A 13,123-nucleotide genomic window follows, 5' to 3' on the forward strand; every position below is an offset into this window, starting at 1 on the left:
ACTACCCTAAAGAAAAAACCATTATGAGTGCTCAGCGACCATTAGCTGGCAGGAGAGCAGCAGTGCGTCAGCGCTGGCGTCGCCACCCCCGTGGAGCTTTGATGAGCCACTCTTCTGGTTGGCATCCTCTTTCCCCGCATGTGTGTATCCATTCACCGCTGTGTGGGAGAAGGAGAAGCAATTATATTTTCCACAGTAGCCAAGCAGGTCCAGTTCAATAGCGAATGTTTTTTTTTCTTCTTCTCTGGCTTAAGGAAAGACTGAATTATCATATATCTGTAGAGTACAGAAGTGTCTGAAGTTACAGGAGTTGATGGTGGAGTTCAGTCATGATAGATGGCTGTCACAATTAAACACTACTGTCAGAGGGATGGTGGAGACGATTAGGGCCTGATGGGTGGAGAGCCGAAAGAAGAGGCGGATGTGTGAATGGCCTTAGAGGGGTGTATGTGCACCTCCGCCTGCTGTCAACAGTTGTGCGTGTGTGTGTGTGTGTGTGTGTGTGTGTGTGTGTGTGTGTATGTGTGTGATGCTTTCCCTCTTTCCTCAGGAAGAGCAAGAATGGATGGAATGTCCCCTTTCAGCACACAGACACACACATGTTTGGCTATCATTGTGAGGACATTCATTGACATGTTGCAGCATTTACCTTAACTTTAGCCAACATAACTAAACACCTTCTGCAAACCTAAACCCCAAAACCAAACCGCAAACATTCCTTAGAAGGAGTGTCAGAAAGTGAGGACCGTCCTTACTTACTGCAAAACTCCTAGTGGTCCTTACAAAGATAGCTGTACAAACACAAGCCCACACACACACACACACACACACTTTGATCTGGTGAGGCAAATCACGAGTCCTGCAACATACTATGAAATACGCCATTCTTATTTTCTGACCAGAACCATACTTTTTTTTGTTTTGACAGTGTTTTTTGTGTCAGTAATGTCTGTGTAGGTGTTAACACGGAGAATCAGACAAACACTGCAGGCCTGTAGATGTACTGCTGGGCTCTCTCAAACATTTAAAAGGACACCAGCAGTTCATTGATGCATTAAATCATAAAGTTGGTGCACTAGATTAAAAATGAACTATGATACCAATCAGTCAGTTCATTTTATTTTTTAGTTTTGAGCTTTGTGGCTGTATTGAGCAGCTTTGAGATGTGCAGCAGCTATGGGGACAAAAGCCATAAAAAAAAGCTCTTCATATTAACAAAGAGACGTTTCAGGTGAGTTTGCTGTTCTTCCACGATAGCGCATATGTGTGTGTGTGTGTTTTTTTTTTTTAAAGCCTTTTTGTTGTGTGATAATTTGAAATGCTTCCATACTTTCTAGGTCTGAGTGCACCCGACGAATGACTGGAGCCAAAAACAACTGACGTCATGACACAGCAATTATGCAGTGATACAGAAGAAAAGCATGAGTTGCAATTAACTGAAAACAAATGTCAACAAACTTGTTGGTTTAAAACATTCAGTGATGATGATTCAAATAGGCATGTTCAGGAACAATGTCATCAATCGCGGCAGGACTAGATTAAATAAAGTCTGGTCAACACTGAAGCAGCAGAGACTCAGATATCTGACTTTTATGGTTCAGACAGAAAGAAAGCAAAGCGACTTGCAGAGGCAGCAGCGTTCACAGTTAATGGAAATGCAAGGAGACCTGAATTTGCCAAGCGCTACTTTTACCCGGTGTGACCTTTGCGTATCCCAGAGCTTTTACACGTGCTTTATAAATGTACAGAAACATGAGGGAAAACAGGAGAGACTGCAGGGAAACATCTACAATGTTTGTGCTGAGTTCACTTAATTGTACACGAAAGAAACGAACCCACACACACACAGATGGTGCTAGATAGCTTACAGCTAACGCACAGTGGGTGCAGTAGAGGCTCTTTGTGGTGAATAAACACTCAAACTCATTTGTATCCTAGTTGTCAAAAGTTGCTTGAGTGAGTGAATAAAGCTCATTGAATTTAAATAAGTGAGAGGAAGAAAGTAAGAGAGTAACAGAGGTAGGCATGAACACATAGCATGAAGGTTTTAGATAGATCCAGGAGACCTGAGTGGGTCACCTTTAAATAACAGTCCCCCCTACATACTACGGACCAAGTGTGTGTTTGTGTGTGTGTGTGTTTGTCTTGGGTTGTAGTCCGAGAAGACCACAGCACACGCGCCTTGCGCACTGCCGACATGCAAGCAGGCCACACTGCAGAAACCCAACCCACCCGAGCAACACCCAACACCCCCTGGCAACCCACCCTGGCAACAGCCCAGCTCGCCTTGGCATCCTCGCTAATTCGGGACACACTTATCCCTCCGCACAGGGGTCTTAATGGTAACCTTTCGGTGTGAGAGTGTGTGAGATATGGAAACAGTTTGTGCTGCAGTATGCGAGAGGCACAGCTGAGCGGTCAGCTGGAGTCGAGGGAATGGCTGAGCTCAGGGAAAATACACATGCATGCTTCCACCCACATACTGTGCACCGCCACTGGCATTTTATAATGCACTGGTCAGGGTGGGGTCAGTAGTTTTACATGGTGGCACAATATTTTTGGTTGTAAGTATGTCTGGTTTCTAAAGAGGGTCCAGAGGATGTGACATGTGGCCAGTCTTTACAGAGACTGATACTCTTAATGAAGTTCACACGCAGATTTTAAAATAAAGAAAAAGGTGATTTTTTTATTCTTGAAGGCAGATCTTAGATAAAAGTTAGTTGTCCTGTTTATCTCTAAAAATGAGTAATAAAAAGCCTTTTGTCAATTAATAACTATTAAAAGGGCTGTTAAAAGTTACTTTTGTTGACGCGTTGTAATACTGACGTGAGCAATATCCAAGAGCTCTTCTAAATGATATTTGTGAATGCAGAAATTGAACTTTGCTGTCAGTGAGTACAGAAATAGCTCTGCTTCTTACTTGCAAAATGAGCTATCACAACCATCCTTCCTTGTGTCGCGTGGCAATCAAAGCAACATGTGTGCATCAGAAGTTGGTTCTTCCTCTTTCCCGTGCATGGGGAAAGAAGCCTTATGAAACTGATTAAATAGCTGATGATACTGTTCACAGGCTGATGCCTTTATGAGCACATTCGTGAGAAAGGTTTATGATGGAGTTTGATTTAAGGAAATGTTATGCTGACACCTAATTGAGTGAATGTTGCTTACAGCTGTTGGCACTTTCACAATTTGCTTGCATTATTCTGTTATTAGGCAGCAGCGACAGAATTCTAAACATACATGTTGTAGCAACCTTTTTCAAGGAAAACCTAAAATAAAAAACACCTAAATTCAACATATTTTTAATTTATTAAAAATCTTGATATATGTAGATATGCTGAATATTTCTAAAATGGTCAAACAGCCCAAGTAATCTTGGAGAAACGCCTTTTGAAGTTATTAAGAGACTTCAAAGGACTGGTAAAGGGAGTTTTGGCCATCAGTAAATCCAGTTTTTAAATCTTAAAAATGAAGAATTACAAAAACGTAGCGATAGATCAGTAAATTAGATGTTATTCTTTTTTGTTCTCCTTACAAATTATATTATCCAGGTTTTCGCTACAGGAAAAATATTAAATTGAAGTGCAATGACAACTTTCTGAACCAGTTTCTTAACTGTGCCATTGAAGATTTAAATGAAGGAAGAATGGGTTTCAAGCCAGGAACAAAGGCAAAACAAAACAAATTGTATCACCAGCTTTAAATGCAGATTATAAGTCACTTACTGTTTCATTGTTCATGTACTTTGTGGCTTTGGATATGAGGCTGGAGTGCCCTTCTGTGGCAGCAACATGAAGTGCAATGGCAAATTCACCAACTAGAAACTAATAATAGATATTTGTTGACGCAGACACTAAATTCATTGAGAAGATTAAATCTGACACATCTGAGTTGATTTCTTCGTATTACCATCACTGACAGTGAACACATCTCATATTTCCCAACTCCTAATTCAGAGTAATTGTAAAACTAGCTCAAAGTTTTCACAAAACAAGAGATGAATTTGTCATCATAAATGTAACTGTGTGAAAGTTTAAAACTGCTCATCTAAATGCAGAAGTGAGAGGCATCGATGTTGGCGTGGCCACACACAGTGTGGGTGTCACATTTTCAACATTCAAAACCCGTCCTTTTAGGTTTCTGTTTCTTTGAAGTCAAACAAAGATGAGGCGCCTTCGCAACCTGCTCTTCACCTGCTACAGTAAGTTCTTTAGCGTATTTGAAGTCAGTTTGTTTTAGAAGTAATGCTAACAACAGGAAAACACAACCAGTTATTGGACATTATGATTTCATTTTTACTGCTGTTGACACTGCTAGGATGACTGCCTAAGTTAAAATCCTTCTTCGTGTTGTTTTTCCTTTACAGCTGCTCTGAGTGCTTTGACCAGTGCAGCAGGTTTGATCCGTGTGTTTGGATACGAGGGGAGAGATGTGAATGTTTCCTGCAGCTATGGTCAGGGCTACGAGGATTATGAGAAGTACCTGTGCAAGGACAACTGTGGATGGGATGATGTTCTTATTACGACAGCAGTAACAGAGAAGAACAGATATTCCATCTATGACGACAAAAAGGCACGAACGGCCACTGTGACCATCTCTGAACTTCGTGCTTCGGATTCTGGGAAATACTATTGCGGGGTGACCAGGAGTGGGAAAGATATCTATAAAGAAGTCAGCCTGGAGATAAAACAAGGTAAAAGTTCCTACAATTTAATATGTACATTGATATCAAGAAAAAATAATACACAAATGCAAACACTGCGAATGTAGTTATTACAAGAAATGGCAACTGAATAAATACAGAACTGCTACACTGGAAAACATCATAAAGGAATGTGGTCAAATCAACACACCTTTTCTATTGTATATAAGTTTTGCTAATTTCCAGTTCATTGAACTTAAAATGTCTATTTTTAAAAATTATTTTCAGACCGCAATAAAAGTTATAAGCATTACTTCTTATATCTTGAGGCACCGTGGCTTAAAATAATGAGTGGATAGCTGGAAGTTCACTCAAATCTTAAATTGAGTTTAGAAGAAACAAAACTAGACTGTCCAGGATGCTTTGGTAAAGTGATAAAACTCCCCAGAGATTCTTGTTTTTTGCAGTTTGAAACAAAAGACATTACAGACACGTACTGTGTCTCCTTGTAAAATTAAATTATTCTTTTCATTATAATTAAAATAATTTTAATGATTTTTAAGGTTAATTTTGAAGTCAGTCTTCAAAACACACAGATGCTACGTACTGTAATTTTTTGATGTTAAATGTAGAAAAAATGCTTAAATCTAGTTAACGTAAAAAGCAAAACAAGTCTGTAGCCATTGATGCAACTTAATACCTTGCTTTCGCAAGTTAATTTACCTAAACTGGTTTTACATTGGGCTGCAGGGTGGCGCAGTTGGTTAGCACTGTTGCCTCACAGCAAGAAGGCTGCCGGTTTGCGTGGAGTTTGCATGTTCTCTCCGTGCAGCGTGGGTTCTCTCCAGGTTCTCCAGCTTCCTCTCACACAGTCCAAAAACATGTTGAGGTTAATTGGTGATTCTAAACTGTCTGTAGGTGTGAATGTGAGTTTGCTTGGTTGTCTGTCTCTAAGTGTAGCCCTGTGATAGACTGGTGACCTGTCCTGGGTGTCCCCTGCCTTCACCCTGAGTCAGCTGGGACAGACTCCAGACAGATAAACCTTTAAGAAACAATGAGTCCATAAAAGAATGATATAGATGCACTTACATCGCGTTAAATTAATTCAACCCCCTATTTAAATCTCAGATGATGTGAAAAAAAATTAACAACTTTAAACAGCTCTTATGAATCTACTGAAAACCAATGACTTGGTGATTTACAGTGTGATCCTGAAGGCAGAACAGTAAACGATGGATAGTGGAGGGAGATCACCGTCGAAGAGCACATTATTGAAGGAACCGTAAAACATGAAACAATAAGCTGAATATAAAACCTAAGTCTTGTCTTCAGAGCTGTAGAACTGTCTGTAAAGCTATAAAATGTGTCTTCTGGTTTCGTCTATCTTCTTGACAGACAGCTGCTGTGACAATGTGGTTCAAATCCAAAGTCATGAGGGAGGTTCGGCGTCCTTCGGTTGTTCGTATGATTCTGAGAACCAGAACAACCTGAAGTACGTCTGCAGGGGGAAGCAGCCGTCCACATGTCTGCAGCAGGCACTGATCACCTCTGACCAACAACAAAGGGGACAGTACGCTCTAACTGATGACAAGGAGTCCAGAAAATTCACAGTGGCCATCAGCAATCTGACCCAAAAGGATTCTGGGTCATACCTCTGTGGCGTCCGTAGAAACACCGGACTGGATGTTTTCTCTGCTGCTGAGCTGGAAGTGAAAGGTCACAGTAAAACCTCAGTACATTTTACATAATGTGAATCAGCCCAAAGGAAGCATAGTTTACTGTCGAACAGAGATCAAGAAAGTTGAACATTTGGTAATTCTGAGATCGTTTTTGCTCTTTCTGTCCCACAGATTGGTGCTGTGTGAAGTCAAAGGAGATGAGTGGCATTGTGGGACAGCAAATGACTTTTCAGTGTCCTTATCCGCCTCATCATCGAAATAACATGAAGTTTCTCTGTAAGGGAGACCACCGCAACAACTGCACAGACATGGTGACGAGTCAGAGCAGGTTCACGATGCAGTATGACGTTTCTAACAACTTGTTTTTGGTGACCATCTCGGACCTGGAAGCGGGTGATGCTGGGACGTACTGGTGTGGTTCAGACCGCCAGTGGAGTGTTGGAAATTACACCAAGATTCAGCTGTCAGTAGGTAAGATCAGCGCAGATGTGTAAGAGAATTAAAAGAATACAGGTGTAAGTTACATCATGTTTGTATAAACACAAGTGGTGGAGTTTCCTTCAGTTGATTCAAATAATGACAAAACTGCAGACTCTGTGGTTTCACACTAAGTGCAGGGGATTAGCTATAAATAAATAAGACCAGTAAGAGGCCCGAGGGAATTAGTGAATCCTAAAATTTAAACGCATGCTGCCTCTAGGGTGTCAGTAGCCAAATTAGACCTTGGTTTCAACATTTTTACTGACTTGCTCTTGGACCTGCTGTATGTATGGTTTCCCTTTTTGTTGACATTATCAATTTATCTGACCTTAGGTGCTAAAAACAGCGTGGCTTTACAGCGTGCCAGCACCCCCTTCCTGATGGTGCACTTGTTCTAATGTATTTAGTAAATAAATGTTAATTTACTAATCTAATCACCCTTTTTCCATACAGAAAACTTTTTGATTCTTTCTGTGTGTTGTGACTGTAAGAACTGCCAGTGTAGAACCGAGAAGGTACTTCTGAGCAGCTGAACTGCTTTTTTCAGGCCAAACAATGTCGTTGTTACGCAACAGTCTTCTCTCTAATGTAAAATTATGAAGTTTAACATAACAAATCGGCCATTGTTCAATTCATACATTCTGCAGTGGAAAGACACTTAATGCCATTATTTTTTCCAAATGACGGGACAAAGTAAAAATCTAACTTGCTGATGGTGAGTGTCCGTGTCTGTGGAAAATGTAATCAGTTGTTGAGATATTTCACAAAAGAAAAACTGGCAGCTCAAGATGACGGTCAGCAGATCATCCTCTGAGGATCAGTTTGGTGAAGAAACCTTCTCATCTCAAGGCATCTAAGTGCTATTTGAAGGTTTCAGTATGAACCAAAGTGATAAACTGAACAACTGGCTGAAAAAAAACAATGCTATCCCCAGGGCCCTGCTGCCATTGTGGCTAAAAAAATGTTTTTACTCTGACAGTCTTTCTGCAGCCGACCAGCTCTGTGATCATCACTGTGGAAACTGTCAAAACAATTTCAACGCCTGATTCTGGCAAACTTACGAAAGGTATATATGCAATATAAATATATATATATAAAAGTATATATACACTGTTGCCCATGAAGTTGGAATAAATTATTTGTTTTACCTCTTGTCATGGAATGATTGTGACAATGCGATTTTTTCTTGATAGATAAAGTGTATATCTTCTCAAAACTTTATTGATTTCACAATGTACATACAATACATGTCACAGTAAAAACTAAACCACAGTGAACTTTCACAAACTGTATATTCAGGCTCAAATGAAATTGGGGTATTGAACAAATAGATTAAGGGTTTTGCTTCAATTTTTCAACCTTGGTCAATTTAACAGGAAACACATATTCAAGGGGATTTCCTGCATTAGAATGTCAAGTATTACTCTTTCAGTTGTCACTTAGTCACTTATATTGAGTACGGCCACCCCTGACATGGATCAGTGCGTTAAGACATCGTGGCATACTGTCCACAAGCTTGCTGATGGTATCAATGGGCAGGACGTCCCACTCTTCAGTCAGATCCAGAGGTCAGAATTTGTTTCACCTCGTAACTGGGACTCAATATGTCATCATTGCACCTTTTCAAAAGTGATTACTGATGTGTATAAATAGAAATAAAAAGAGGAATGTGTCTGAAAACAAAAATTATTCCAACTTTATGGGCAACAGTGTATATGCATGTATATATACATATATATGTGAGAACAAACTCTTTTAGGGCCAGGGAAGGTCATTCTGAGCAGCTGAACTGCTGAGCAGCTCTTGATGCTGATTGGTTAAAGCCAGAGAGAACAGATGTTGATTGATTGAACTCAGAAAGGCAACCGACAGCATTTTTCTGGCCTCTCAATGTCCACATCAAGCGACCGTCTTTTTTCTAAGATCATTATCTTCAACGGAAAAGGAAAATTGGCCATATAGTCTAACATAGCAAATCAACCATTGTTCTATTCATAGTACATTAATTTAATGTCATTAGGTTTTGTTTTTTTTTTTCCAAATGACTGGACAAAGTGAAAACAAGTGAACAAAGAGATGTGAGATTTTTTTCACAAAAGAAAAACTGGCATCCTGAAATAATAGGCAGTGGATCATCCTCTGAGGATCAGTGTGGTAAAGAAACCTTCTCATGTCAAGGCATCTAAACACTGTAAAGCACTTTGTGTATGAGAAGTGCAATACAAATAAAGTTTGATTTGATTTGTTTTCATCTTATCTAAATGCTGTTTAGAGATTTCAGTGTGAACCAAAGTGATAAACTGAACAACTGACTGAAAAAACAATGCTATCCCCAGGGCCCTGCTGAAAAAGTGGCTGAAAATAATGTTTTTCTCTGACAGTCTTTCTGCAGCCGACCAGCTCTGTGATCTCTGCCATCACTGTGGAAACTGCTGAAACAAATTCAACACATGATTCTGGCAAACATATTAAAGGTATATATATATATAGAATATATGTGTGTGTGTGTGTGTGTGTGTGTGTGTACACCCTTTTTTTATGTAGGGTTACCATTTGGTTTCAGTTCAGGTTGTGGTTGAGTTTTTATAGTTTCGATTTGAGTAAGTCACCAGGGAGTGAGTGTAAGTCAAAGAAATAACCCTCCAACTATAGAACCAGCTGTGGTTCTGTGCATCTGTGATAAAAAAATATATATTTTTTTAAAAACACCTAAAGCTGTGAGGCCACAGTGCTTTTATTTGCAGCTACTTCTGCTGTTATTTCATTGGTAAGGTTTCAGGAAGTGTAGATTTGTACTCCGTTCTGGTTTGTTTTTCAGACGCAGCGCTCTATGTGGTTTTCACGGTGTCCGCTGCACTGCTCATACTGACGTTGGCCTTGGTTTTTGTCTACAAATACAAATGTTCTAAAGGGCAAGGTATGTCTTACATCGAAACACTTGCATAAGACTAAGCACACAAATGCATGCACGCCAAACAACTGTGTGACCATGTCTTTTAATGTTCGTCTGCAGGTGCCGGAGTCGCCACAAACAGAAACAAACCTGAAGCTGCAGGGGAAGCGACGGGTGGAGCAGATGTAAGAAAACAAAAGTGTAAAAGCGTTGCTAGTGGACACATCCTGTTTCTCACATTATACACGAATGTGCTAAACACATTCCACAACACCCTGCTTATGGCAGATCTTAAAATGTGTGTTTAAATTACCACTGTGACCATGTTGGTCTGCTGATGTTTGCATCTTGCTATGCTTAAAAACCTCCTTAGAGCCATCAAGTATGACTTGTTAGCAGACAGTGGTATGAGCTAAAATCACTACTGAAGTTTAATCAGTTTGTCAGATGATGCGTTGCAAGGGAGAAAAGTACAGTACGGATATATTGACCAACTGACTGATTTTCAGGCTGCTTCTGGGGTCTGTTGATAATGTGGCAAAATTATTGTACTTAATATGTGGATATCTCATATCCATATACTTGTGCAATGAGTTTAATTCAAACTTGTGTCATACTGTGCAATACTTTAATCAGCATGCTGATGTAGCTGTTATTTCTCGTGTTAGATTTTAATGTTGGTTATTTATGTACTCTATTCATTTTTGTATACATTTTTTGGTTTTGTGTCTTAATGACCCATTTAGGAGCAGCATTCTTAGTTGTTTTGTATTCTGTCCAATAAAATGACAAAATTCTACTCTAAATATGTCCATAAAACCTGTGGCCTCTGTGTTGGTGTGTAGTGAGTAAATTCACCTTTTTCTGTTTATTGCTTGATTCTTTTACAGATTTATGAAAATCAAGATGTTGTGAGGTACTCAAAGCAGAGGGAATCCAGACAGCAGAGCCCCTGTTTTCAGTATGACGACGTAGATGACGACCAACCGGACTATGAAAACATCACAGAAGACATCTACTGTAATCAGACTTTCCATAAAGCCAATAACAGATGAATTGTTTTGTCTTCAGCATGAACAGCAGTGCAACTCAAATTTATGTACTGCTGTGATCCAACAATTACATGAGTCTTACTGAAGACTTTGTTGTTCTTTCTGATCCATATTTGTTTCATTGTTAACAGAAGATATAGTTAGTATGTATGTTGATGACCATCTGCACTTCTTGTATGAAATTGTGGATATAGTGTGAAATTTCAGCCGTACCATTTAAATGTAAGTTAACTGCTTGTAAATAGTAAAAGTGAATAAATGAACGAACCATAACAAACTCAGTCATTAGAATAGAATAGAATAGAATAGAATAGAATAGAATAGAAATGCTGTATTGATCGCAAAGGGGAACCTCTGTTTTTACAGTAGCAAAGAGAAAGACTAAAGTCACGACCACCACCACAATACAAAAAAAAATAAGAAATGAGAAAAATGTAGTTAGGTTCAAAATGCATGATGAAGTGCAAAATACACTGTGATTAAAAATGTGAAAAATGCACTGTAAAGTTTCAAAAGCACAAATATACTATAATTAAAAAATAGATAAAATAAAAAGATAGTGTTGAAGTGACTCTCTTTGTCATTCCGCCGCCATCTTGCAAAAAGATTCTCTCAATCTCACTGTACATGTGTATAGTGACAATAAAAGCATTCTATTCATTCATCAGATGTTCATGATTTCTAGGTGGACTGATCCCTCGAAATTCTCATAAAGACTAAATTGCCAGTAACAGTATAACAAGCAGTTACAGTTACAGTAATACTGTCGTATACAATAATAGTGCAGTCGCTTGTTTTGTTTTTTTGCTTTCTTTTACTGATATCCCTTCTATACTTCTGGCTAAATGGGACTTTGAATGCTGAGATTGTACTTGAAAGTGAGTATTAATGGTACTTTCATGATTTTTTTTCCCCTATTCAAACAGTGTGTGATACTATAATAAAGTAAAAACACACAGAAGAGAAAAAAACAACACATACACAGTAGGTTACAGTAGTTAAATGCTCCTATGACTGCCAAGAGCCTGTTAGTAAGAAGCCACACTGAGACCTCTGCTGGTGCTGTCGAGCTGTTACACTAAAGACAGTTTAGACACTCATGAGGTTGCAGCAGTGGTGTCAAGGAACTCTAGTAAATGTACCCAGGTATTGTACTGAAGTACAATTCTAAGGAAGTATTACTTTTTACTCCACTGACAGCTGCAGATTAGGACTTTGAAAACATATCTTGGCACATTAAAGGATTTTAAAGACAGTGATTACTGTACAGTACAAGAAGCAACTCGACGAACGTATAAAATGAGTAAAATCAGCTCTACCTCAGCCTGCTAAGATATTAAAGGCCGCTTGCCTGTTAACTCTCTGAACCCCCAAATCCACCAGTGGAAGTGAAAGGCATGTTACTGTAAAAAGATATATACATAGATATACATAAATCAGTGTCAGTAGGTAAGATCAACATTCCTAAGAAGTTCAGTAGAAGGAAACTGCACTTCTCTTTTTTGATTCTTGGAAATGTTTCACTTCTCATCTAAGAGTCTTATTTGAACTGAGGAAGCCACTTGAGGGGTTGAGTGCCAAAGTAGGCCAAACCACAAAAAATCCAAAGTTGAGTTTTAGGTTCTTTTGATAAATGTTTATGGTCTACTAGCGTGTGGCAAAGTGATCCAACCGACAGCCCACTAGTAATGTCACAATGCCACTTTAAAGTTTGGCCCACAATGGTATATATCCTCTCCTCTCCCCCCGCCTGTTTGGCCACGCTTTGGCAGTGGGCAACAGTCCTCCTCGTGACGTCCACCTTGATGTCCAACCACTTTTCTTTACTTCTGTGAGTGTGTGCTGCTCTGACCCCACAGCATTCACCGCCTCACACACACGCTCCCACTCACTCCTCTTGCGTTTGCTGTTGATGCCAGAGGACAGCATGCCAAAAAGAACATTTTTCCAGGCCTCGACTTCGTTGATGAGCATCTCCAGCTCACATTGTGTGAAGTTCCTCTTCTTACCCTTCTTACTCATAGCTTGTTACTGTTATCTGATCATGCAGAGAGGGGAATCCCACCTGCAGGCCCTGTTTATACCAATTTGCATATTTAAATGAGGGGCGTGGAGAGGGAGGAGTCCGGTACTCCAACATGTGGGGTCAATTCCATGCTGAGTGGGATGCACAAAGGAAATGTGCTTGGATTCAGGCGTAGACTCACTTTCATTCATCTGGATTTTTTTTGTGCGTACGGAGTTGTCTGGATTGAAGCGTACGCCAGGTTTCAGTATGAAATCCATGCAAGTCTTTGTACATGAGGCCCCAGGTGAGCGACAGTCCACATTTGAAACAAACCATTTCTGATGTGTTTGTGCAGGTAGAGAACCAGGG

General features: G+C 39.7%; 1 protein-coding gene across 2 annotated transcripts; it reads left to right on the forward strand.

Moving 5' to 3' along the window:
• Window positions 1-4,136: 4,136 nt before the first annotated feature.
• Window positions 4,137-11,027, forward strand: LOC103373414 (polymeric immunoglobulin receptor-like). 2 transcript variants are annotated; one of them, XM_008303299.1, is made up of 9 exons: window positions 4,137-4,201; window positions 4,367-4,693; window positions 6,038-6,358; window positions 6,493-6,792; window positions 7,781-7,867; window positions 9,183-9,275; window positions 9,620-9,718; window positions 9,815-9,879; window positions 10,585-11,027. In XM_008303299.1, exons 1-9 carry the CDS (start codon window positions 4,165-4,167, stop codon window positions 10,747-10,749), a joined length of 1,494 nt encoding a protein of 497 aa, XP_008301521.1. In that variant the 5' UTR covers window positions 4,137-4,164; the 3' UTR covers window positions 10,750-11,027. The 2 variants fall into 2 exon arrangements, with proteins under 2 accessions (XP_008301521.1, XP_008301522.1); XM_008303300.1 differs by lacking the exon at window positions 7,781-7,867.
• Window positions 11,028-13,123: the final 2,096 nt, after the last annotated feature.

Source organism: Stegastes partitus, unplaced genomic scaffold (genome assembly GCF_000690725.1).
Source record: "Stegastes partitus isolate 25-593 unplaced genomic scaffold, Stegastes_partitus-1.0.2 Scaffold1973, whole genome shotgun sequence".
NCBI classification, from domain to species: domain Eukaryota; kingdom Metazoa; phylum Chordata; class Actinopteri; family Pomacentridae; genus Stegastes; species Stegastes partitus.

Excerpts from the sequence above, each read along its gene's own strand:
- LOC103373414 (XM_008303299.1), top strand. The coding sequence starts at position 4,165 with ATGAGGCGCCTTCGCAACCTGCTCTTCACCTGCTACA. Across the intron at positions 4,202-4,366 it reads CCTGCTCTTCACCTGCTACA|CTGCTCTGAGTGCTTTGACC; the intron begins GTAAGTTCTTTA and ends TTTCCTTTACAG. Across the intron at positions 6,793-7,780 it reads CAAGATTCAGCTGTCAGTAG|TCTTTCTGCAGCCGACCAGC; the intron begins GTAAGATCAGCG and ends TTACTCTGACAG.